At 41.5% G+C, this 27,688-nt stretch overlaps 1 protein-coding gene across 1 annotated transcript in view; it reads left to right on the top strand.

Moving 5' to 3' along the window:
- TBXAS1 (thromboxane A synthase 1 (platelet)) overlaps positions 1-27,688 on the top strand; it is a 228,274-nt gene that overhangs the window by 44,848 nt on the left and 155,738 nt on the right. The window contains exon 2 of the mRNA XM_009694752.1: positions 8,160-8,253. Within this exon, the coding sequence (XP_009693054.1) occupies positions 8,160-8,253 (94 nt within the window). The remainder of the gene's footprint in view (positions 1-8,159; positions 8,254-27,688) is intronic.

Consider the following 27,688-nt stretch of genomic DNA (forward strand, 5'->3'; position numbering starts at 1 on the left):
CATTAAAGGCACATTATTGAGGTTGTAAAGTCAAGCACACACAAGTTAGGAAATGCCAGAACAAAGTTGGGCTGTGGACCATTAATTCAGGCTCTCTGTACACTATGACATGATCTCTGGTGCTCTGATCGCATCTGTTTCTGGTCAGCAGCCTCTGTTGCATTCAGTGCACTGGATGGATGGCAACCCCTTGATGTTAACTGAAAAATAAATATTTCATGTGCCGTGTAATCATGAGACCTTTCTGCATAGGTGTCTAAAGGGAGCTGAATTGTCCCTGAGGTCTGTCAGAGCTGCTCATTTGAGACTACAAGTGGGGAAGATGCCTGGAGGTTTGTTCCAGTAACTCTTTTTGTCTATGTTTGGTGCCTGACATCCTGCCATATGTATGCTGACAGGCTGATCTCAAAAAGGGAGAAAGGACTGTGTTCCCCATCTCACCTTCAGTCAAGGAAGACATCTCAGGCCCAAAAGCACTGGGAGGCATTGAGCCTCTTGAAGCAATTTTGTCTTTCCCTGGCAGGCTGCGTCTCCATGCGGCCCTTGTGCCAGCTGGTTCTTAATAGCACTGAGTGGTTCTGTACATGCTGTTGCTGTTGGGGAATGTGGTACAAGACCTGAACTCTAAAACCAGTTCCCTGACAGCAACAGACTTAAAACAAGTTGTCTGATAGACCGGGATGGCATGGATTAAAAAATGAAAGGCAACTGAGGTACGTATGCACTAGTGGGAATACAACTTGGCTTTGCCTGCACAGCACATCACCACTTGATGTGTGTGCTAGATAACGTTTCAGGAATTCAGCGACCATAGCATTGCAACCCCTTTTTGACCCTATGAAATAACAGACCAGTGGCCTAGTAAGTACTTTCTTTATGGCAATGAAAATCCAGAAAGATCAAGCTTCCCAAGCAGACTTTCCTGCCTCAATTTTGATATAGAACTGCATCCCTTATCCACACCATTATTCATGGTATGTAGGAATGGTTGAGGCACGTACAGAAACAGGTGCCATGTTTTCTGCAGATGGAGTTGCATCACTTGGATATTAACTTGCATAACAATTAGGAAGACTAATTAATCTGAAACTTCAGGTCCTTTTAATTATGCAATTAAGAGTCCAATCACAAAATTAAGATATGTAATTACTTGGGGAGGGAGGAAAAAACTTCGTGAACTTTGACTATGGCTTCTGAAAGTTGTGTTTCTAGCAATGCACCTGTTTATGCAAACTTCAGTCTTCCTGGCTGAAGCAAGAATGTTTATGGCCTTGAGGTGGTACCATTTTCTTCTGTGTACCTCACAATATCTGTGTGAATAAAAAGGAGGAAGAGGAAATTGGTCTTTAAGAAAGGTATGGTACCAGTGGTCCTAGGGAGCGAAAGGAAGGCTCAGCCTGTGGTTGGGACAGCCGGTTTGAGGTATGAGAGCTGAGCTTAGCTATCAGCTCTGACCCAGGCTTCCTGCAGACGTTGTGTATGGCCTCACATATGCACCAGACCTTGGGTCTGCTCTGGACACTTCTGGTGAGGAGACCGCTCTTTGTGCTCGTAGGGGTGGAGGTCCCACCTCCTCTCCCAAGGATATGTTGTGATAAGGAGGCAACGGCCTCTGCTGCTGTTGACCTCCGTCATTTTGTTTAAAGGTGTTGAGCCAACGATGAAGGGCTGAAGCTGTGGATTTATGACTCTTGTTCATTTGCTCTTTATTTGGAAAAGTCACTGCCCAGTGTGAAGGGGCTGCACTCTGAGAGAGGTGATGAAATATTGTCATTGGCCTGCTGTACGGACCATCTGTCTCTCCCAGGGCTACTCTGGAGCATGGTGAAGCGTGTTGCTTTTCTGTATGGGCTTTTTCACTTAATTGGCACTGATTCACTGCTAATTTTTTTCTTTTTTTTTTTTCATATCAAAGCAACTCCCAAAACTTTAAACACACTGTGACAACCTGCAGCATTATTACAACCAGTCCCTTGAGCCTATCGGTTCTCTTGAGATAAGAGACACTAAAAAAATTGTTCAGCCAAGCAGAACAGTGTGGATTAAAAAAATGATTGTTAGCAGATAGATGAGGTATAAATTTAATATTGGCCATATAATTTGGCCTTTACTGCACACTATTCCTGGTGCATTAGCAAATGTTTCAATAAAATAATAATCCTATGGTCATTTAGGTTTTGCAGCTGGAAAATATCTGCCCCTGTGGAGGCAGATGGTGCAAGTGTGTGTAATGTCTGTCTTTTGTGCAATTATGTCAAAATTAAAACACTGGGAGTGCATGCAAGTGATTAAGGAGAGCAAGAATTACATGGAAGTTCTTATTATCTCTGTAAGCCATACAAATTCATAGTTTAAAAGTTTCAATTTGTTGAGCTTGAAAATGAAACTGCATTATTCAAATAGCCTTATCCCAAACTGGCTAAAGTCTCTTTTGAAGCTTACCTCTAGAATGTACTGAAATGATACTTGTGGATATTCTGTATTGTTCATTTGTTTGTTTGTTTTGAGGAATAGTACTAATTCCTTATGCTGAGCCCAGTATTCTATACAACCAAGTGTATTTCCTTTCAGGAAAAACCTCCATTTCCACTGGGGTACTGCTAGGTAACGGCAAAGGGCAATTTGATAACCTTTGTTGACTGGGTTATAAGAGAGATTTACTTTCCCCATTTTTCTCTCTTCTGCTTTGTGAGAGAGTGCTTCAGGACCTACCTGTCTTTTGGGGATGGACAGCTGATTTAATTCTGTGTTTTATTTTGTTTTAGTGAGTACACTTTCTGGAGGTAATAACCAGAGGTGGTTGTATCCATCTGGAGTGGTACCCACTTTGGCTGCAATACTCGCCCGCAAGACCTGGGTTCTGTGTGTTCCTCGATCGGAATGGGACCAGATAACGATTTTCTATCTTAAATATCCTGAACATCAGACGAGAGGAAAGACTTATGTGATGGCAGCTCTCTAGTGACCCTGCTGCAGTATTCGTAATGCAAAATTTCCCAGAGGGGTCTAAGAGCGGAAAGCCTAACTCTGTAGCCAGCCTGCGGATGATACCAATGTTTTGGTGAGACTGTGCTGTCTAGGCAGTGCTTCCAGGAATACTTGTATATTTTTATATGAGCCATCATTGTAATGTTGGGGAGGCTACCATTGTTTTGTATATTATCACTACTCTGAGCAAAATATATCTCAATATTTACAGGGATCTGGTATGGGTATATGTAAATAGAGGCAAATAGGTGAAAATGCATGGTGATTATCTTTTCTTTGGCAGGAATGATTTCCATTATGTCAGCAAAACACTTTGTTTTCCCACTCAGTCTTCCAAAATAATGCACCTCCCAGCTCCCAACAATGAGATTAAATAACATCACTTTTTTTATCTGAGTGTCCTAGTTTATAGCTTTCAATATTATTAGGTTGTGCATTACTTAGGTGTAGAGGGAATGATGTGCTTTCTCTACTGAGAGAAATTTGGGGTAATTTCAATGGTATGTTGAATTCTATGATGCAGAATTGGAAACTCTGTAATGTTATCTGCTACACAAATTCATTGGACTTAGTGGTGTAGACTGTATAATACTTTTTCTTGCAGTACTGATCAGTACTGACCTGGCTGGACAGATGGCTAGTTCTGTTTGATTATACATCCATCACAACTTATTTTAATTATCTGTTGATTTAACTCTTTCTTCTTATTTTTTTGCATGGTGTTTTGTGGAGAGAAGCTCATATTTCAGAGAGCTTAAATCTGCCATGCTGGCCTGCAGGAATGTATTTGGCATGTTAACTTTCTTTTAACAGTTGTGTTTAATATATACAGAGAGCATCTAGCTCTAAGAGGCTGTCTTAACATCTTCAAAGAGTTATTGAATTGTTTATTGATCTACTTCATTACTGCTGTTCCTCTGGTTTGTTTTGATGTCTTGTCACTGTTCAAAATATAATGCCAGGGTTTTAAATTAATAGTTGTGCAGGAAGCCCTACATGTGTAAATATTAGGGTATATTTCTCCTTTGAGTGAGAATGTGCTAGATTGTCCAGTAAATATTGCTGCCATCAGAGTTTTATCCTTTTTCATGCCCCTTCGTTTGCACGAAGACTCCTTCCTTTCTTCCTTTTAAGAAAATTGAAGTGTCTGAGGCTTTATCTTTTAGGTTTTATAACAGTCTAATCTCTTATTCTGCCATAGGAAGCTTATGGACTAATTCCCTCCTTAGGAAAATAAATTCAATTTAATTTTCCCTCCTTCCCTTTAGTCTTTTCCATGTGTGTCTCTTACACTTGTTAAATTAATGAATTAAAAAGTGCCTACTGATTTTTTTCCCCCCCCCCTTCATTAATTTAATCAGTTTTTTGGAGATTTTTACGTTTCTGGAATAGACAACATCCCATGGCAAGGTGTTCCATAGTTAGTATATTGATTACTTGGAAAAGTGCTTCATTTTTAATCCTGCCACCTAAATATTCACTTGTGGGTTTTAATTTATTTTTTTCTTTAATAGTGGCTAATAATTCTTTATTTTCTAAGCTATGCAGGATCTTAAATATATTTGTCGTATCCTGCATCAGTTGCTTCTTTGCAGGTTAAGATTACTGCCTGTTTGCTTATTCCTTGTACAGAGGTTGTTCCTAACTTTGGTCATCTTGACCACCTCTCAGTATCTCTTCAATTTCTAGATCGTGCATTTGACTTAGCCTTTCTAGTCCACTGACTGGTCTTCTACCCTTAGCGTGTACACACAGCAGCAGGTTGCCTGATATCAGATCAATTTTCGTGATAAATTAACACAGAAGCGTGTTAAGTGGCAGAGTGAGAAATAAGACTTTCCCCTGATGATAAGGTAGGCTCAGAACTGTTTCATTTAGATGTACAGCTTCTCCAGACAAATGTCTTGTGACTGCCTACAAGGCAACCCTGCCTGTTTGCGCTCTTCCAACTTCTAACCCACCTCCCCTTCCCAGCAACAAAACCTGGCCGCTGTTTTCCCAACGCACTCCGCACGCGGCTCCGTGAGTTGCTGACCAAATGTGTGTCATGGGTGTGCTGCGCAGCCGAATTGCATAAATTAGCCTGTTCGAGTTATCGGTTACTTCTGGCTGGAAAGGCAAAGGTTTGTGCCATGAAGCTGTCAGATTCATGTACTGCTGGTGTTCATTATGTGTTATACAGGACGACTTATCTTTTCTTTTATTTTTTTTTTAAAAAAGAACCCCCCAAGCCACTCCTTCCTTTCTCTCCCCCACCCAAAATGGTGCAGAGGTGTGGGGGGGAAAAAGCTCTTAATATTTAAGGTAGCAGAAGGTAAGTGTTACATTAGAAATAGTCAAAGTCAAGGTTACCTGTGCAGTGTTAGATCTTCCTTCTTTTGTGCATGCAACACGATCAGTCTTTAAGCACTTGCATACTGTTTTCTTTTCTGCAAAACTGCAGATATTTCAACAATACCAGAAATATTGTGAGATCATAGGGTAGAGCTAGATGTGTTTATTGGTGAGATATGTTTTTTCATGCTGGCCCTACCCTTTTGTTGTTCTATTTCAGTGTGTAGCTTGACTACAGTGGTTCTGTTTCCCATCTCATTGTAAGCTGTCTTTCCTTACCTTTTGAAAATGTACTTCAAATGTAACTGAATAAAAATCATCAGAGAAAACCATGTTAGGAGGGGAAAAAGGAAAGCAAATCCTCAGCTGTGTGGAGCTGTCAGTAATGTTCAGAAGCTGACAAAGATGAACTGTTCATCTAAGCATAAATAGTTTTCAGAGTCTGTGTGTTTCTTGCCTTATGAAAATGGGTGCACTGGACTCATTAGTTTTGTTCCTTTTTAAATATTTGGTGATCACATCATTTACTCTGTGTAGTGTAAGGTTTTGTTGCAGTCACTCTTCACTTTGCAGTACAGGAAGACCAGGGCTCTACAGAGTGCCTGGCCTACAGTGAAATTAGCAATTAAGTATACCCCAGCCTGGTGTTTTGTGATCTGCCATGTATTCTACACTGAAAACATCCATGATAAAATGCTGCGAAATTAATGGGTTTCTATTGAGAGAGATTTTAAGCTTTTCCACTGTTTACATACTGAAGATGAGGACTTTGCTATGACACAAAGACACTTTAGGAAGATTTCAAACAACAGCAAAAAATCCTCTCTTTGGGGAAGAAAATGTATCGTGTAGGCTGTTTTGTCATTTTGAAGTTAAAACATTTTTTTCCCCAAGAGTGTTAGCTGTTTCAATAAGGAAAAACTCATATTTTTTTAAAGCGGTTAAGTAGCCAAAAAGTCAATAAAATGTGTAATAAATGTCAACTTCTGTGCCTTACTCCATGATACCCTGTCACACTGAAATAGTGCCCTTGCATAGACTGAAGACACATAATTTCTTTAGAGAGAGTTTGTGTTTGTGAAGGTTCATGCTGCCCCATTAAAAAAAACATTGTTGCTATTTAAAAATGATCAAAAATCTATCTTCTGATTATGACTTTTGTAAAATATCTTCACAAAAGAAAACCCGTTAAGAGAATAGGTACTGTGCTGCAGGAAATCTTCTCAGGAAACAGAAGTACGAAATGCTACTAAGTCGATACTTAAGTCCCATTCTGCTTTGCTGGACATGTGAGATTTAATTCTCTTAATTTTATATATTTCATTTTACAAGACCATTCTTTCCTTCCGCTCCCGCTGGAGGAAAGGACCATTTTCTGACATGTACTCTTCTTTTCTCTCGCCGCTCCTCCCTGCAGAATATTCCTGCCTGCATCACGTTGGGTGTTTCAAATGAGGTGTGTGTCGATTGTTGGATCTGAAGGAGGAGAGGTCCAAGTCATAGCAATGGGTTAGCATAGTCTTCAGAGTCAACAAGGCTGTATGCTGGGATTAAGAGGGAGTCAGCCCATCGGGATCTGAGGGCCCTGCTTCTGTTGTCTCTCATCATTCAGATGACTTGCAGACTCGATAGACTAAAGCAGTTGATATCATGACCCCTACACTATATGCAATTCACAGTTGTTATTTTGGGCTGGATTTAATTTGCTTCCCAGGACTAAACAGTTTCACTGTGCTCGGAGTTCAAAGCTGAAGGACTGCCTGTTAGTTCAGATGTGCCCTGGTAAGAGATGAAGGTTTGGAGCAGAGCTTCATGTTGTTTCCTTTCAAAATTGTGGTTGCATGTGCCAAAACTGCCCCAGACACAAAACCATTGAGCAGAGGGAGAGCTTTAAAACTATGCTATTGCTCCGAGCTAAGGTGTTAATATAGACACAGTTAATATTAATCTTAAAGATCTTTTGCCCTGGTCCTCCTGATGATAGTGTTCAGCATGATAGTATTTAGTATTACTGTGTCTTTGGCTAATCAAATCTGCCGCTGTTAGCTCCTACTCTTTCAAGTTTCACTAATTGAAGTCCACTGACTTAAATCCATTGTTTGTATTAAGAAAGGGGGAAGGGAGGAAAAAAGAAAAAAAGGACTTTGGGGTTGGGTTTTTCTTTTTTCCAATATTGTCCCTGTCAACAAGCCACAGTTTCATCTGAAACAAGGGATGCATGAAGCTTTTAATTCTGGTTTTGTTTCCCTGTATTTTTTTATATTTGTTTAATTTGCTGACTGGCAGCTGTAAAATCACTTAATCAGCATATCTGGCCCAAGTACTAGGCTTGACTTGAACGTACTGACAGTGTCTTGGCTTGTGCACAACCGAGACTAGTTTGAATTCTTGTTCTGTGATCCGCATTGGTAGCGGTGATGGAAGAAGAAGAAAATAATAGTTTGAAGATCTGTCTTGTTCCTTTCCCAGCTTTGCTACAGTAGTCAAACCCCAAATGCTTGTTTTGATCTTATTTGTAACCTCACGTAACTTTGGAGAGTCACTGCTGACTTACAAGATCTGCCGTGGGAAGAGGAGCAGCTCTCTATTTCCACTGCTCCATTTGCAGGCCTGTGTTTCAGTCTGTCCTTTTGCCCTCTCTGAAGCACCAGTGTATTGCGTTTATTTCTGTGACCTGAGGACCTGCTGAGCAATGTCATCACGTTGGCAATTCTGTTTGGCCAACACAGGAAGCATCTTCTCCCTCTCTGAATCCAGGGAAGTCATCTGAACTAATTACTATAGTAAGTCCTATCATGACAAGATCCAAAATTAACTTACTACCTTATTTTTTCCAGGTACTCCACATCTGCATTCTCCAAACTAAGCAAAGTGGGGATCCGACATCCTCCACCTCTTCCTTTCATTGGAAACCTGCTCTTTTTCAGTGAGGTAAGATACGGTTTTCTTTGTATCTATCCAAAGCGATGGGAAGAGTGGATAGGAGGTAGAAGGAATTGAAGGGAATCCTACACTTCAGTGGTACCATGTCTTTAAGCATCTCCCTCTGGAAAGAACAAGCAAAACTCAGCTTTTTGAGTGAATTGATGGAAGCAGTTGTATGCAAGCAGCTCTAATTTCAGGGTAAAATAAACTTGAGGGAAAGAAAATGTGTAAGCTCCTGCAGTTAATTACTTGAGCTGTTCCAAGAAAGTTCATGCCCTCAGTGAAACAAACTTAGTTATGTGAATAGAACAGATTATGTTAACTAGCCCCAACTGGTTTGTTCTGAGTGGTTTTGGCTCCTATGACCTTTCTGTTTGTTTGTGCTTTTGCTGACTGTACACATTTATTTTAAAGCTTGTAATGTTGTTTGCTCCTAAGCAGTGGCTGGAATTAGGTACCACTGAATGCTGTTGCTCTGTGCCCCAAATATTGGGACTGGGAGGAGGGAAGAAGGAAGTGTTGGGATTCTGCCTCCAGATTTTTGTTTCCTTGTTTTTCTCACCCATCCCCTTTTGTTAGTCTGCTAATGCTGTGTTTTTGTTCCTTGCTCTATTTCAGTAATGCTTCTGAGGGGCCAAGATCTCTTAATAATGAGGAACTGCCATTTCTCTGGTTGGATTTTACAGTAAATCTCTCTAGTGTGTCTGTGTTGCAGTCCAACAACTTTTCAGGAAATCTGGGCTAACTCCAGCTGCTGCCCAGTTTCCTATTTTAAGTGCATGGTCATCAATATCCATGCTGAGATTTGAATTATTAATGAGAATATAGTGGCTCTTACCTTGGTCTTCATGGTGATTGTTCTGTCAATATCTGACTCATTATTACGCAAACTCCATTTAAATACCAGTTTTACATGTACATCTGATTTAATTTAGAAAATAGTATAAAAAGTAGACTTGATCTGCTCTTTATTAATTTGAACTGGAATGGACAGGGTGACTTTAACATACAGGGGATGCTCGCGGTGGGGAATACAGACCAGTTTGCCCTCACTCTTCTGGTTTCAATTCAGCTGGACGGCATGAAGGTACTTGTTCTGTAGCTCTTTGGTGACAAAAATCCAGTTATCGTTAGTCACCTGCTAACACCTGCTGTAGGAAAAGGTGCCTAGAGACTAGGTTATTTTGATATGTTGTAGATAGGCTTGCCCTGTACCAGCATACAAATGGAAAGTTTTTGCAAACTGTTACCTATGATCTGTTAGGCAAATTTCATTACCAGAATTGCATTCATTAAATTCATTTAGTGCAGGTTAATGAAAAAAAAGATAAACTTGATTTTACTAACTTTTAGGAAAAAACTAAATTAAAGGTAGCTGAGAAATTATGTCTTGGAGTACCAAGAAATAATAATTCCAGGCAGGATTTTGAAACGGAGTCGAGTGATGCAAAACCACAAGCCCCACCAGGCTCTATGTCCGGCACTATGACACTTCACCATCCGTCTTCTCTACAGTAGGAACAGGCAGGGATGCGTCCAGGCTCCTCATAATTTTTCTTTCTTTCTTATATTTTGCCATGTTTTCTGGATAGGCTGTTGTGGCTGTTTTCTTAGAAATAGTACCCATAACAACAGACGAGTAATAGGAAGGCTGCTTTTATACTGTAGGCAGTTCTCTACAAGAGCGTTTTCAGGGACAGAAGTGCTCTTGCTGCAGTCAGTAGAGGACAGCTTCCACTTCCCCTTCCCCAGCAGAGGAGAACGAGAGGTTGCCCATCACTGTCCTGGGGATGGGGATGGTTTTAGGGGCTTTGCTGCGAGGGGCACAGCTGTGCACGAGCAGCGGTTTGTTGGGGGCTGGGGTTACTTTTTTTGTTATAGGAATTAGCAAGATGTTGATTTGTTCTGTTGCTACATCTGTAATGTTCAGCTCTTGCACTTGCATATTTATGCAACTGTGTCTTTTTCACTGAACTGGCCTTTTAGAGAGTCTCCCTTTTAAATAGGCCAGCTCCTTCTTGGTATTGCAAATGTTGTGCAGGGAAAACGCACAAGCCCCGCTCCCACTAAATCATCAGACGAGCGGTTTTCAACCCATGAACATTTATTTCAGAGGAATTCATGAATAGTGACTAAGAGGAGTGAAATGATATGTACTGTATGGGCATCTGCATATGTGTAATTCATACGTTTCCAGTGTTGAATTTGGTCTGCAAATCAACGGAGGTTGAAAAGCCCTGCACAGCAGTGAGATCTAGAAGAGAAAGGGAAATCAAAACACTTCGACGTAATGAGTCTTCCAGTCCAAAAAGTGTCCTCATCTCATGGTTTCAGGCTTTCCTCCTAGAATATGACTGCTAGAAACTTAAAGAAAAAATAAAGGAGGAAAGGGAGTCCCTTTGACTTAATCAAGGAAATCTAGGACCTGGGGATTAAAAAAAAAGCCATTAGGTACCAAAAGCTCTCAACAAAATTGTGGGAGTAAGCAGTATTTTTCAATTTGTAATGGCATAAATTAAAGGATTTGCTTGTCTTCTCCCTCACTTGCGTGTAAATCTGTTCTACTGAAGCAAATGGAGGTTCCTGTTTTGCTCCACTGTATAGGTGAACAGAGCATCAGGCTTTATCATACTTTTTTTTGCTATTATTCTTTTTCTGTGTGTCTGAAAACAAATGAACAATGCAAGCAGGATTTGACCAATAGTGCTGGGTTGTGGGGTTTTTAATGAACTTTCAAATGTATTTTAAACAAGAAAATGTTTTCTCCACGAGTTTTGGGTTTTTTGTTTTGTTTTGTTTTTTTTTTTTTTTTTTTGGAAAGAGTTATTTCAGGGATTTCTTGAACAGTGTATTTTCTTTGAGTAAAATAAGAGTTGCTGTTAATATAGTATCTCTGAGAGAGGAAAAGGAAGTGCTGAAAGCTAAGGGGCTAAGGGAAATGCATCAGGAAAGACCTATCTCCACCACAGAGAAGTAGGCTTTAAGAGCTGACTTGGGGAAAACAAAGTTATTTTACTGTAAGTCACCCCTCTCTCTCAAGTACAATAAAGGGAGATAATCGCACTCTGAAACTAAAACATATCCAAGTTAATTGGCTTATCTCAAAAATTAGAAGATAGGAAACTACTGCAGTTCTGCAGCTGGGAAATTATTCGAGTTCAAGATATTAGATTAAAAATTCTTCCATTGCATGAGAACAATTTGTGATGGGTAAGTCTGATGTAATAGTAAATATGATTAGGCTGTTTAAAAAAAAAGCAGCATGTTCAATTTTCCCAATAACTGAGCAGACTTGCAGCAGACAGACCGCTGTTTTGGTAGGAACTCCTGACTGTTCCCCCACTTCTCCATGTGCTGCATTTTTCCTACCAGCCTGTGGAAAAACGTGAGGTTTGTTTGTGATAGCCGCGTAATGGGAGACACAAGGGTATACACAGCATGGACTTTCACACATGGATCTGCCTGGGCTTCGGAGCAGCAGGTTGCAGAAAAACTAAACCAAATTCTCTTACTAATTCCCAGGCTAATGATTTTTATTATGTGACAAATGCTCTGAAAACCAAGAAGGCACACCTGCCGCATTACCCTTCCTCCCAAAGAACCACAGCAAACACTTGACCTGTTGCTATGGCTGTGCTGTGCTTTTCTCCCCCTTTCCCATCCCTTTTCTAAAAAGGCAGCGACACTGTTTTTAAATGTCATTGGCTCTGACATTTGCACGGCTCTGGTCGGCTGGTACTGTACCTGTGTGCACTGCTCCCTGCTCAGCCTTCTGGAGGGCAGCGCGGAACCGCTGCAGCCTTGGGGCTGGCGTCTCTCCTGTTTTGGGGTGGTGGTGGGTGTGTGGTTGGCTGCCTGGTTGTGGTCCGTGGTAGGTGGGATATGCAGTTGTGCCCTGCGTACGGTTGGGAGATGGGTCCTTGTAATGGCACGATCATGTGTTGCTTTCCTCCTATTACTCCTAGCAAGCTCCAGTGATGCTTTTGACTGGCTGTGTGCTTGTATCCCTGCCTTGCATTTTAATGAAAGACATTGCTCTCTTTAGCCCCTCTCTGCTTGGACAGGATACTCTTTGTTTACTCTGTTTATTTCTGTCTGGCCTACTTGTAGATCCTGGGCTACCCTAGAGCGGCCCATTTCTGCTGAATGGAAGTGGGGGCTGTGTGGGTGCTTTGTCTTGCTTTCAGTTTGGGATCTGGCTGGGCTGTGTTGTTTTATAGCTGATGGGTGGGAGTGGAGAAGGGGGGAGTGTAGGGAGGAAGCAGAGAGAAAACATGATATTTTTTTTTTTTTTCCACTACACATCTGCCAAGAACATCCTTTGAGTTGGGCGTAAAGAAAAATAAAAGTCAGAGTCCTTGCAGGAATTAAATTAACCCATGTCTAATTTTCAGCCTAGAAAGCAGTGTGTCAGTGCTTAGAGAGAGAGGCTGCAGCATTTACTGTTCTGGAATTTAATGACACAGCATATAAACCCAAACAAGGTTGGAGAGAGGCAATTGGTGAGGGGAGCAAAGAGGGGGCAAAGGGGGAAGGGAAGAAGAGGAGCTCTCAGGCTGTGGTCCTGGATTTAATTATGAGAATAATATGGCTTACGCTGACAGTGAAAGCCTGCATATGGTTTTGTGTTGCTTTGCACAGATAAACAAGAGAGGAATGGAACGAGGACCATGTGTTTTGCAACTTGATAGCTATCTGTGTGGAAACAGAAAGGGCAGCCTTGGCATCACCAACCAACCTGGCTGTATGTCCCTGAGTGGGCTGTGCACAGACGTGGTGGGCTGCTGACTGCCTGAACGCACCTCATGGGATGCTCCAGGTCTTCTCTTATGTCCTGGGAAACCCAGCCTTGATTGGGAGGCTGGTGCATGCATGCATTTCATGTAACATGAATGCATGTGCTGCAGATCGAAACCTATCCATGGCACAGTCTGCAACATGACAGAGAACCTAGGGTTAGAGGTGGGTTTATGTGTGTATTCATACATCTATAAAACCAGTCTCTCCCTTTCAAATACATGTATTTTCCTAATTTCAGGTGATACTCTGTGTTACCCTCCTTTGATCAGACGTTAGTGTTGTCAGATACCCTGACAAAGTTGGTGCAATATCCATTTGTGGGAACCTAATGCAGGAAATCAAGACATCACAATTAGCTGTCTCCCACTTGACCAAATGCTATTTGCACCCCTCAGTGAAAGCTGGACCTCTGGTTTCTCACAGAGCATCGAGTGGAGCTGTGCTGTGATTCTCCCCAGCTTCTCCCTGAGCTGGTGAGGTCTCGGCAGGGTGAGCCTGCCTCTGGGGGAGCAGTGCGTACCCCTCGGAAACCCTTCTGTAGAGGTATGATGTCCTTGTCTTTTTTGCACTCGGTGTTTCTGATAGCTGTGTTTGCAAGGTATGCCTGAATGTGATGTCAACTTTAAACAATGTTTATGGAAGCTGGAGACAGTATTAGTATACACAAAGCAACTGGCAGGTTTTACGTGACAGAAGAATCACTGCTGCTTTGCTGGTGAATAATCGTGACCCAAGTGATGAAGGTGGTAGTGGTCCTGACAGATATTTTTGCCCTTTTGGACTATGCAGTTTTTCCTTTGAGGGACGAAAGAGGCCCCATTCTTATTCCAAGGAATGACGTGTTGACTGCGTGGCTTCTGCCTAGAGCAGCTCCCACGTCTGTTTGCTGTGCAGGGCTGGGTGAGTGTTTCCTGTAGACCTCAGCAGTTGCCCCTAGAAAGAGATACAGACTTTGTTGATGAGCTACATCATGGTTTTGGTATTCTTCAAGCCTTGTTTTAGTGGTTCCTTTTGGCATACTTTATGCTCGCTTTGTTAAATGCTGCATGAGGTGAAGGGGTGATGGCTGAGGCAGCTGCTAGCTGTATGTGAAGGGCTTTACCTGTGAAGTGGAAAGGGGATGATGTTCTCCATGGCAGCACAGTGAGTGAGAAGAGAGAGACTCTGGGCTTTCCCCAGACTCCCAATGTGATTTGGGGCAAAGCTTTCTTATTTTCTGGGTAAGCAAATGTCTGTCTTTTGTTTCAGCTTGGGCCTCTTTTTACTCACCTGCAAAATGGCACGGATGGTGTACTGGAATAGACAGGTCTGCTTTTTCATCAGGTTATGGTGAAACACTTTAAGCAACTTCTTGGGGGATTTTCTCTGGTGGATATGGCGAGGCTGGTGTCACTGCTGTCTTTAATGGATTGGGCTGCTTGAAGGCTGGAGGGAGATTAAATTGTTTGGCAATAGTCACAGAGCAGGTGGGGTGTGAATTAATGGAAGGCCTGAGCCCTGGTCTATAAATGAAGGTGTCTGAGTAAGGTTGGTCCCCAAGATAACGGTGCTGAAGGATGCTTCTCTGGTGTTCCATTCCATCCTTGCCCAAAATCATTGTTCTCTGATGTTTTTTTGGTGGCAACTGACAAATGGCTACCCAAGATCCATCAGAGCAGAGGTCTGCATCATTAAAATGACACCTGGCTCGTGAGAATGGTATAGGAGGAGTTTGCCATGTGTTGTGTCTTTTGGAGAGTATATTTGCATGTTCATCACAGAAACCTCTGGAATTTGCCATGTAGCCTACTCTTTAAGCAGCGTGTACTGCTAAATTAAAGCTCAGCTCTCGTATGACACGTAGCAACAGTGAACACAAAACAGCCATGCTACACAGCAGTTGGGTTAAGAGAGTGAAGATACTGTGTAGTAGCAATGGTAGTAGCATACAGACAGACTCAGTGTAATCACTTAAACTGGAGTTTAGCTTGGACTCCAGGATCCCTATGATCATGCACAAGGAGTAGGATTCCCACAAGAAGTAGGGACCTTCACCTTGAAGAGCAGCACAATAGTGATATGATTGAATAGGAGGATTCCTATAGCTGTTGTAGTAAACTTAATGGGCTTCTACGCAAGGACTTCAGAAAGCAGGAATATTTCTTAGGTGTGGCTGTCTTCTGTTCAGTTTTGGCTGTAGTCACATCAGTGTGGTACTGGCCTGGATTGGACTAAATAAAATATTTTAGTCCTTTAAATTAAAAAGAAGGCAATAGTCTCAGCTGCAATGAATAAGAGCAATCTCAGTTGTTTTAAATGAAGTTTAATGTGCTCACATTACCTGTAAATCTGGACTTTGGTGGTGTCATGCGCTGCTCACCTTCTTATTGCGATGTGGAGAGATCCGTATTCAGAAAACCAGTTCTTCTATGTCAGCAGGATCAGTATGTGTAATGATGGCCAGGTATCAGTTGTAAGGCTAAAATTACAGCAGGCTCAGATTGGTTGTTGAGAACAGTTGTTATCCATGAGCCAACAAATTTAGCTGAGTCTTAACTTCATTAGCAATGTCTAAATGCATTAGCCATATGCTCCTCAGCATATGGGTAAATACATAACAATTTATTTTCATTAGGGTTTTCTTACAAGTGCTGCTAACCCAGGCTCCACTAGAAATGTTTACAGAGTTACACGTCTCTTCGAATAAGAAGCTGGCCTTCTGCACAGCAAGTCATCCTGAAAGGGTGGCAAGCAAGATATTTCCCCTGCCCTTTCTGGGAGCAGGAAGGCACAGCTGCCGTGGGGCTGATCCGCTGCAGCTAGCCAGGCTCAGTTTCTGCAAGGCTTTATATTAAAATGAGTAATAGAAGGCTTTGGAGAACTGCCTGTTCAAACATGTGCCATTAAATCCCTGGTATTCATTGTGTGCTGTCTTCTGGCTGCCTATGGAGCCTTTATGTGGATGTAAGGCTCATGACCTTCTGAGTTCTTCCCCCTTCTTCCCTTCCCCAGGCAGGACGTAGAGATGAAATATAACCCTCTGTAAGAGGGACTGGGGGTGAAACTGGATCTTAGTCGTGGCCCATAGTCAAATGGATGCGGTGCTGGGAGGGGCAGGGTGGGTCTGCAGGATGGGTGCTGGGGCAGGGCTGTGAGGGCTTCAGCGGCTGCAGGTGTGGAACAGATGCAAAGCAGCCTTTATGTGCTTGGGCTTCTCTTAATTTGTCAGAAACAAGTGAAATGTTATTTTCTGGAGCACTCATTTTTGGTTAAATATTTACTCAATTTGATCTAGAATTGCAAGTTGCCTAGAAAGGGATGGAAATGCAAGAAAAGACCAATCTTGTTGGAGAGGGATAAAGATCAAAAGTTAATCTAGTTCTCCACGTCGTCAGAGGCCTCAGCACAAGTCTGTGTATAGGTGATAACATGAAACCAGAATCAACTAGAGTTAGATTCTAATCTGGTTGGTCTGAGAACTGAGGGGGTTTTTACAGTGTTTTTTGTTGTTGTTTTGATTTGGTTGGGTTTTCTCTTTTTTAAGAAAAGAGAAAGTTTTCAACAGGAAGTCTAAACAAACGTGTGCTTTAAAAACATGTATTTCAAATTGCTGGTTTTTCTTTGTTTTCACCATGCAATGCAGTGGAACGGATGATACAGTCTTGGGCTGTCCTTGTACTTTTTAACTTTTGTTTCTTTGTTATTAATCTTTTTTTCCTGGATCCATTTTGTAGTTTTTAAATATTCCATGAATTTTAGATGATTTCTATTAAGGCAGAGGTAAAAGTGAAATGTTCTTTGGACAGTTGCACTGGTGCAGTTTTAAATATTCAGGTGGAAAAAACAACCCACTCACTGAAAATTAGTGACTTTTATTTCACCCTGTGACAAGAAAAAATAAAATTACAAGCAAGAGAAAAAGAAATTGAAACTATGTATGTATTTAAAAATATTCCCAAATACATATTTTTCATAATAAACTATGCAGAAATGCCATTAAAATAATCGCAAATTAGTCTTTACTATTTTATGAGCTTCCATAGTTTCCATGCATTGTATCTGATGGCTTTTTTCAATTCTGGGCATATGCAAAGCTGTTAACTTATCATAGGTAGCATGATGCCAGAGGTGATTTAGGTGGGATTAGTGAAAGCTGGGCTAAAGGAGCAGTAAGAAGTCACATGTGATGAAGAGTTAAGGAGTTTAAATACTCTCTGGGAAGCTGAATGGGACTTTAAACACAGTTATTATGTTCCACTCAAGAAAAGGCAAAAAGATACATGGCAAGAGCAGAGTTTGGAAGGACGTGTCCCTTTGGACACACAGGAAAAGGGGATGGGGAACCACAAAATCTTCATTGATTTGCCTCTATTTGCTTTTATGTCTATATATAGAGAGGAAAGAGCAAGCCCTGGATAGGATAAGGCACCTTGTGGCTCTAGATGGTAGCATAGGAAAGAAGTACGAAGAGGTATGAACAAGAAATGTGTGATTGATATTTGATTTTTGCAAAGGTTACAGCTTGCAAAGGGATGAACAAATCTACCTTGATCAGTTAATGCGCTGCAGCGTGTAATGTGTTGTGAAAAACGTGGCAAGGCAGCCGGAGGAAGGGTGGTGTTTGAGTTATCTTTCTCTGTGTTCCACATCTGAGGACAGCCTTGGACAGGAGCACCTTGCAGCCAAGGTCGGGTGGAAAAGGCATTTGATCACATACAAGGTGGAAAAGGGAGAGCTTTGGGGCAAAAAAGCTACAGTTGGTGACCTTATACCAAGGGGTCTCTATTTTAATAGAGAGTCTCATATAGTTCGTGACAGATACAATTAGGGACCATGCAAGTATCTTGTAGTTATATTTGTGTTTATATTTTTCACTACTTTTTTTTTTTTCCCTAATGCCCCAGGGAGCCATCTCGAAGACCTCATAAAGGCGAGATTTCATTTTCTAATGCTATTTCATTTCCTGGATGGAGGACCTGCCACAAGAAGACCAGACCTCAAATTATAATAGCCCTATAAATAACTCCCTAAGGCGAAAGGAAAAAAGAAAGCCTTTGAAAGACAAGCACAAATGCAAAAAGGGAAGTGTTTGAGTTCTTGCAGAATCAGACTAAGCAGCTCTAATTAGGACATCATTAATTTATTGTAAAGTTTTTTTGGGGGTTTCCCTCTTTATCTCTGTGTGCTGTTTACTTGCAAACCTATATCTCAAAAGTCGTCTGAGGTCTTTTACTTGAGTTAATTTTCTACAATGTTTTCATGCCTTTTAGTCTGTCTTTAGAGCCTGCTAGAAAACGGAGTTTCCAGGTAAAACTGAAAACAATCCAACAAACTGACTAAAACAAATACAACCATGAATCGAGTAAAAATAGACTGAAAATGCAACTTTTTCTTCTTTCTGGGTGAAGTAGTTTTATTTCAGCAGACCCAGACTGTCTGCCTGCTTTCTACTGGAAATCTGTGCAGAATTGGCACATTGACTAGAATAAAAACATTCCCGAGGAATCGGCATGTTCTGTCAAAACATTTGAACAGCTCCCATCTCCCGGAGCACAGCACGGCTGCGGAGCCGGCAAAGGGAGCTCTGCAATGCGCGGTGCTGGTTTCCCCTCCAACCTCCTATTTCGAATCCACCTTTTTGCATAATTATGGGCAAAGTGCTTCAGGTTAAATTATATTTAGCCGTGACGGGAGTAGAGAAGGAGGCTTGTGAGAGCCTTTTGCACCATGGTGTGACCTGTGTAAGGGCTGTCCTTTCTCTGTTCCCACTAAGGCTGTGTTGTATATGTGAGGAAAAGTCAGGAAGGTGATGCTGTAGGACCCCCGGTATTTTCCTGTGGCAGCCTGGGTCAATGTGCTGGGCAGGGACAGCCGGGCGGGCAAAGCTGAGCTCCAGGAGAAGTTTTGCTGTGCAGGGACAGGATTGCCCCTTGAGAGCTGCCTCTGTGCCGTGCCTCTCGCCACTGCATGACTCTCTGCTATGTGTGAGCTCAATCTCCAGCAGCAAAGTTCAATCTCTGTGTTGTGAAGTAATGGTAACTTTTTTTATTACTTGATTAATTTTAAAAAAAAGAAAATTGTAATCTTTGTCTAGAAGAAGATATACAGCAATTACAGAATGTAACTAAGCAAAGTGTGATTAGCCTTAACCTTTGCAGCAGGACACTGATTACTTCTGCTAAGTAGTATCTTAGTCCTCTAGCACTGAAATGAAGGGAGTCTCGCTGGTAGGCTCTATTCGGTATGAATGAGAGCCGTAAAATCAGGCCTGCAGCCAATTTACCAGAGGTGCTGTCTGTCTGTTATTGAGACCAATTGCTTAGGAATGTAATTGTATCATTCTTGTTACCAAAATTGATATCCCTTGACTGACTGAAGCTAAATGAGTTTTTATTTTTGCAGAATTTCTGGACTGTTGCATGATAAGGCATTGCGGTGGACAGCATGCAGTCAGTGGTTTGAAATGAATGAAGTTTTTCCTTCATATTTGAAACAGTGATATGTATTAAGCAATGCTTTACTGTGCTGATGAACTAGCAGATGGTGTCCTTTAAGGCTGCACATGTGACGGTAGCCTGTTTGAATGAGTATCGTACCTACTTGTCTAAGCCTCATCCAGCAGGAAAATCCTTTATAAAATAGCATACAAGGAAACAAGGTGGGAAGGCAAGTAACCCTACAAACGTGGTTGTCTTGTACACCGTGGCACGTGCCCACATAGCAATTCAGAGCCATTTTGATAAAAGTGACATCATTAAGAAATGTGGTGGAAAAGAATGATCCGTGACATGCAGAGCAAGAAGGGAGGAGGTGGCTTATAAACCAGCTTGAGCTCTGCTTGGGTTAGAGGCAGTGCAGCTATCTTACGGCGGATGGGTTGTGAATGTGCATTCCTAACTCCTGTTACTTATCCCCTGGGCCAGAAGGGCCAGATGTGTAGCATAGGCAACATATTTAATCTGTGAATGATCATTCCTGATGGATCCCCTCCAGACAGTCCGAAAGTTATGTTACTGGGCCCCAGCCCCCTTCACGTAGAAAGACAAGACCACCTAATCTGGTCCCTTTAGGGAAGGGAGAAGGTGGAATTACTGAGATGACTATGATTAATAATTTCATGTTTTATGCAAGCATTTGTACACTCTGAGGCCAAAATGCTTGTATAGTGGTGTCTAACCCAAGGCAGCTGAAGCCATGCTGTGGCACATAAAAACATACCCATATGATTCTCACAGGAGTTAACAGGTATTGCTACTTTCAAATGTTGCTATCGCTCCTTTTATTTAGTTATGCAAAGTCTAGCATGCTGCACTTGTCAATTTTGATCTGAGCGTAAACCATGCTGACAAAATATGGTCACTTCTGGGACTCAGTCAAAGGCAATTTACCACACTGTGGCCATATGGGAGGGGAAAACCTGTTAAAATCCTTCTAAGGACAGTAATGGCAAATATATGTTAAAAGGCTTTGAGACCTTGCACAACGACGAGCCCATCTCTTCTTAAGAGAGGTAATGGGCTGAAACAACAGCCTCTCAGTATATTCTGTTACTGTCTCGCAAAGATCTGAGACTCAGGTTTGTGCAGAGTTACCGCTGTCCTAACACAGCAGCAGTCACTCGATGTGCGAAAAGCTTATCGTCTGCAGAGCCAGACCTGGAAGAAAGGAGGTGTTCTTGTGGTTTTATGGGCAAGGAAACTAAGGGCTGTGGCTATTACAGTTTTGCTTCACCATCCATCGAGACCAATGGCTGAGTGCCTGCTGTCTTTGCTGGGCATGGGAGCAGGTAGGGAGTGACTCCTCCAAACTTGTGGAAAGAGGTGGTGGCAAGGCTGCAAACTGCATTCCCATCCAATGGGCTCTGGTGCAGCACTGCAATTGCTGCCATCTTCTCAGAGCCTCCTGCTGCTACAGGAAAAGTTTATATTATGTGGAGAAGGATAATGCCTCAAAGCATCCCCGCTGGAATAAATAAGCATCTTAAGTTGAGAGTTCAAACACAACTTGCTTTTCTACTACTTCTGTAGTCAGTCTGGTAATTTTTGTTTGGCTTAGGAAAAATAGGAGTAAGTGTTAAATTCATGCTTAAAAGATTGTATATCTTCAGAGAAATTTGTTATCCTTTTTCTCCTTTTCAACAAGGAAAACTTACTTTTGCAGCAGAGATTTTGACATTAAGTGTCTTGACAGAATAATAGGCATGAGATGGATTGCAATCTATTGCCTGAAGACTTTGCCAATCATAAACTAAAATCAGTTAATGTATTGAGTTAAATCTTGCTATATTGTGCAATGTGCTAGTAGTATTAAAAAAATCAATCCAGAAAATATATTGATTATATTATCTCCATAGCAACAAACAATAATAGGATAATGTTAGCTTAATAATTGTGCTTTGTGAAAACCTTTCAGAATAATTACTGCGTTGTGGTCTTTTCACAACGTGGAATGCAATAACGCTTCTTCCTTGACTGCAGTCACCATCAGCACTGCGTCAAGAGATGCTGTTTTTGTGTGCATGCATATGTATTCATGGGTAATTTTGCTCTGGGTGAAACAATTTAGCAGACTATTTTGGGATCCATTTTTAAATGGTCAAGACCACAAATTGGCAATTGTTTTCTATGTGGTTTGTTTTCTCCCACCTCCTCTGACAACTGGCTACTGTAAAAAGAGGCCATTAACATTCCTACTCCTGCATCTTTCTTTATAAGGCACAAAGATTTTGGCATGTAACAAAACTGAATGTCCAGCTACTGTGCTAAGGATTTGTGGGAGAGAGGAACTCTGCTCTAAAGACAGTGCTTCAAAGCTGTTTCTTTAATTGATTTTCGTCTATCATCCTCTAGAAATGACCTGTTCCATAGGAGTGGAGATATTTGCCTGTATTTTGGACGACCCGATTCTCTTGTACATCCTGCGTTGTCATATAAATAACCTGAGGTTGTTATGAATAAATATATCTGTATTCTTACATATAAGTAGGGGGGTGTGTGTATAACATTTTTAGCTTGAAATTTTAGCAGAAGAGTCAGAGAAATAGATATATACACTCTTCATCTGGATCTTGCTTTTATTTTTACTTCCAGATCAACCCTGTAATTTTGATCTTGAATTAAAAAGAAGTGTTGACCCAAATCTGTGATGGAGAGGCCAAATTTTCAGAGTGGCCAAAACCCCCAATTTAATCCCTGAAGTTTAAGCAGCATCTAAACTGTCCTGTCTCTATGAAAGCCCTTGGGGACCTGGCAGTGGACCAGGAGTCCATTCACCTTCTGGTCATGCCACTATTTCCTGGTGTACCTGTTGTGCAAGGGCTGGATTTGGAGATGAGCCAGCAGAGAGTAGGCTGCTGCCAGATCTTGCACTGGCAGGAGATTCTCCATGGCTTTCGTGGTGTGCCCCATACTATCCCCAGTGGTAAGGTGGGATGCCCCTTTACTTCCCAGGGCATGAGTGGATGCCGCTTCACTCCTCCAGCCTTTTTCCTGTGGGACAAACGCTAGTGTCAGATAGGTTAAACTTTTAGCACCACTTCTTAACAGTTCATCATATTATTTTGATTCTTACTTCTGGACAGAATTTGTCCTTCAAATGGCTCATAATTTGATTTCTTACTTGTTTACCAGTCAGCAGTCACCTTTGCTTTGAGGACCCCCAGGAGAAAGCCCCTGCTTTGGAACCACTGTTTACAATATGTGACTATCTTGGAGCCAGGAACGTGCAAACCCTCAACTCTGTAGGTGGTGGCACCATGGTACTGTACACATAAGAAGCGCAGTACAGTACAAACACTGACAGTTTTCTATTTGAGATGATGTCCTCATAAGGAACTTGAATGTGCTGTTGTGCCCTCTGTTGTTTTCCTCTATGGTCACTCCAGGTTGTTGCTTTATGGGGACAGTGTGATGGAAGAGCTGTTTTCTGTCCCAGGCAGTGATTACTTTCTGCCAGTGGCCCGGTCCCCTAGGAATGTGGTTAATTCACAGGGAGAGGGAGGAGCAGTGGTTGCTCTTAACTTTGTGCCTTGTGCCAAAGCATCTAGTTCTGTATAGCTGTTGTACTGAATGAGGGTGCCAAGCCCCTCTCTCCTTTTCTGGGTGCAGATGAATGCAGTTATGAAAGGGCAGCTAAATGCATCGGTTCCCCTGGAAAATATCTGGTATTTGCAGGTGTGTAGCATCATTCATTAAAAAAAAGAAAAAGCCCAGATGGATTGACAAGGTGCGTTTTCTGATGCTGCTGCAGAGTCCAGCCCTGAGTGATGATCTAGAAACAGAAATGAATGGCTGACACGAGCCAATTCAATCCTCGCCTCCAAAGCCAAGCTCTTCAGTCTATGAAATTGTCACCAGTGAAGCTGTGACTGTGCTTCTGCTTGGCACCCCTGTGCTCGCCCTGGGTGCTGGCCACTGGCCGTGCTGATCTCTAGAGCTGTCCTGAAGTCCCATTCCACTGCAGCCTCCTGTTTAGTTTCCTTGCGTTATCTCAGCTCCTACTGCTCTCCACAATCCTCTCGTGAGCCCACGCAGGGGTTGGCACTGCATGTGTCTGTCTCTTCCTAGTCCCCTGACCAAGGGAGGCCTGACATGGCTTTCTAATGTGTCGGTTTTCCATGCTTGGATCCTACCAGCTACTGCTTGGGTTTTAAACAGTGTTTGGCTTCAGGACAGAACACGGAGAGTAACTTACTTTATGAAAACAAGGAGATTCTCTTGGAATAATTATTTTAAGATAGGTGATGAGTCAACTGCCTGGTGTGATGTGGCTGTTGGGACTGCAGCTTGTCTTATTCCCGAAGGGATAGAACTATTCTGTTCTGCACAGGATCTTACAACATGTTTCTGTCCATAGTGGTTTAGGGTAGGTCTGTCCTACCCGGTGGACTGTCAGTCTGGGAGCAGGATGAAGCACACTGAGTGTTTGTTCACATTGCTAGGGTGAAGACACTTGTAGCTCAGCAGCCACGTGCCCCCTCATGCCCTGCTGAATGTATGGGCTCACCTCAAGGCTTGTGTGTGTCTAGCTGACTTGTCTGCCCTTAACCTTGGGGCTTTTAGAGAGGTGACATGTGATAGATGGTAGTAAAAAAGGACCTGTCATGCCTCTGCCTGGTCTGTCCATGCTACAGATAGCAGCATGCTCTGTTCTGCATCACAGGCCAGTACAATCTATAGGGGCATTTTTCTCCTTTCATGCTTGAGAGCCTGCATCCATACAAGGTGGGAATTAGACAAGAGGAAGCTGGGCTTGTCCAGCTATGTTAAAATACAGAAATAGTCCTAGTATCTTTCTGTAATGCATTAAGTGGCATGATTAATGTCTGTCACATGTAATGCTCTTTCCAGGTCTCTCCCCTTGATGGAGTACTCTGCATGCAGCCTAATGCTTTGGTGTGGGCACTGTTTTGTGTCTTAGTGTCTTTTATCATCACGATAAAAGATCAAAATTTGGAAGCTGAACACAGATGGAGTTTGTGATAATCTTTAGTTTTTTCAGACATATGTTTCGTAGTTTCAAACTTGGTGGTCAGAGATAATTAAGTGACATTGATTTTATAATCAATTCATAAACAATGGTGGAGACCACTAGCACTATACAAGGGAAATGTCTTTGAGGAGGCTAAGATATTATCACCCACTGAATGAGTAAAGTTGCTTCCTAAAGCTGAGGTTTTCTTGAAACGCACCTGTCTAAATAGAACTAGTGAGTTAAAGCAAGAGTTTGTATCAGAAAAGAAAGCTTAAACACTGTCATCCTAATTTTGTAGGTGAGGATGCAAGATTTGCACATGAACTTGTGATTTTTCTATTACTTGTTTCAAAGTCTGTTTGCACTCTGTGGCACCTAAGACAGACTATTGCACAATGGGAATGGTTAATAATCTTTTATCCTTAAAAATGACATTTTCATAATCTGAAAGAATCTGCTGTTGATGGATCTGAGAAGGAGGGGAACACTCTTCAGAAGTGGAGAAAGTCCCGGGAGAAAAAATGACCCCTTGTCTCCCTTGGGAAAGAAATCAACTTTCATTTTTCCAAATGCCAATTTGTTGCCCCCTGAAACAGTGTGGTGTTGTCAGAGTTCTCCCAAAATGTTTGTTTTTCTTAGAAATTAGCTAGTGTGTCTGTCCTACAAGAAGTTGTTTCCATTTCTTTAAATTATGCAGTTACTACTTTGCCTCTCTTAAGGGAGACCGGCAAAGAAAACTGATAAAATTTGTTCACCCCTTAGTAAGATGTGCTGAATGCTTATGCTAATCCATCTGAGAGACATTGAGCATACAGTGAAAAGACACATTGCAATGGTCTTCTATCGCACAATGAATTCCCTCCTATAGAGAGCACTGTAATTCTCTGTTTTCCTGTTGTAATTTGAAGATGTAGTAATATTAAGAAAGGCAACTAAGATAGTTAGCAATCCAGTGGAATTACATACAAGAAGAGATTGTGTAGGAGAGAATTACACTCAGTTTGGAAAGAAGACAACTTAGAAGAGATTTAGTGGAAATTACATACTCTAGTTAAAAAAAAAAAAAAAAAACAAACAACAAAACAAAACAAACAAACAAAAAAACAACCAAAAAATCCATCGTTCCTTTCTCTTTTATCCAGTTTCTTGACTTATTATAAATATATGTTTATCACAGGATCAGAAATTGCAGTGAGTCTGTAAGACCTCATATGGAGCCTTTCATGAACACGCATTGCACAAATTGTATTTATCTTTGTACATGTCTTCATAATGACATGTTTTCTGTTTTTGATAAAGGTTCCTTGAAGCCTGAATAGATGTCTTCTGTGACATTTACTATTAAGTAAAATAAGGGCCTAGCAGGTTTAAGTGTTATCTAGACAATAGTCCTAATAAAAATAGTAAGGTTGCAATTATAGCTCTACAGCAGATATAAACAAGGTTTAGGCCAATGGCAGGCAACTTCCAAATAGATAAAAAGAAAGATTATTTCAGCCAGTGTAATCAGTCTGGAGAATTCATCATTGCAAGAATCAGGGAGTCAAATACAGCAGCTGGAATAATTTGAGGGTCTGGATAATTTTATGACTAATTACATTTGTAGCTATGCATATTATGATAAGAGTAATTGAATCTTAAGCTAACAGTTGGGTGAGGAAGAAACCTCCCTCTATTTCAAGCATTTTAGAGTTAACTGTGTATGTAGAGTTGTTTTCCTCTTGCCTTTCTCCAAAGCCTCAGGCATGTGATATGTCTGAGAGCTCAGAAATAGATCAAATTTGTTGATATTCCTATTTCATATACTGTCTGTGTTTCTGTGGCAGAGAAGGAATGGTTTTGTAAGATACCACGAAGTACAACTGAGAACCTGTAACTTGTCTCTGCTTCTACCATTCACTTCTTGTGTGGCATTTGGCAAATTGCTTAATCTTGTGTACTTTCAAATCTCCACCTGTGACAGATGGGCACTTACCATCCCAGAGATGTTGTGGAAATGAAGTTTGTAAAGTGAAATGAGATTGAAAAGGGAAAGGCAAAAAGAAAGCAAGAATCTTATTGCATTGTGCCAAATTAATGTATAAGGCCATGTCTATATGGGAGTGCTTTTGGAAGTTAAGGTGAATCAACTAGAAGTGTGAATGCAGCGGGCACATATGAAAATGCTGTAAATCTTTTCCATGAGAAGAGTCTTTCTTATTCTAGAAGTGGCTGTGTATCACCTTGAGGAGCTGGCGTAGATGAGCTGGGTTATTCATCCTGCAGTCTATTTTTTTTTTCTAAGTATCCACATCTTATCTCCTGTGCCTCAAAACCCTCCTTGAGGTTCTTGCCTCCACTATTCTGACTGGGCGGCTGTTCTAAAATCTTACTACTTTGATAGTCAATAACTTTCATTTAATTTCTAGCAACATTTATCCATGGCCAGTTTATACTCATTTGATCTCTTAGTAATGTAGGCCTTTATATTAAATAGATATTTTTCCCTCCCTGATGATTACTCCCTGTACATTTATAGACAGAAAGCATGTCTCCTCCCTTTGGTCTACGAAAATGAACCTTTGGTTTGCTAAAATGGACTCTCCTAATTACAATTTGTAAGGCAGGCCTTCTGTTCCCTGAGGATCCTTGTAACCCTTTTCCCCACTCATTCCGTTTTTAATTCATTCCTTTTGAACGTGGCTCATCAGATTTGCATGCAGCATTCCAGAGAAAGCATATTCCAGATATTCTACATTTGTAGTTTCCATCATACTTGTTGTTCATCATAATCCTGTGGCTGATGTGTCTAGCCAGGTTTTTCCCTTCTCTGTTATTTTCAGACAGTAATCTACTACTGCAGAAATTCTTGGGGTTAACATAGTCCCTCTAAGGGCATGAAACTTTGCTGTTAACTAAAGACTCTCCTCTGTTGCAGTTGTTCAGGTTCTTTAGGTCATCCAGTTCTTCTGATATGACAATCTCAATCTCTCTGCCTGCTGAGGAAAGAATCTATCTTTCAACCCAGAGCCATGAATGTACTTCACTAAAGTCTTCTGTTTTTTGTGCCAAAATCAATCCTCAAAACATTGAACAAGGTTTGTCCCAAGACTGACCCTTGAGAAATCTATAGGTTTCCTCCTTTCATGCCTGTACTTTTTCTTTCGACTCAGTCCATACTCATTTCCCTACCGCTTGCGTGTTTACTGCA

The sequence above is a fragment of the Cariama cristata genome, unplaced genomic scaffold (assembly GCF_000690535.1).
Source record: "Cariama cristata isolate BGI_N322 unplaced genomic scaffold, ASM69053v1 scaffold1380, whole genome shotgun sequence".
Taxonomy (NCBI): domain Eukaryota; kingdom Metazoa; phylum Chordata; class Aves; order Cariamiformes; family Cariamidae; genus Cariama; species Cariama cristata.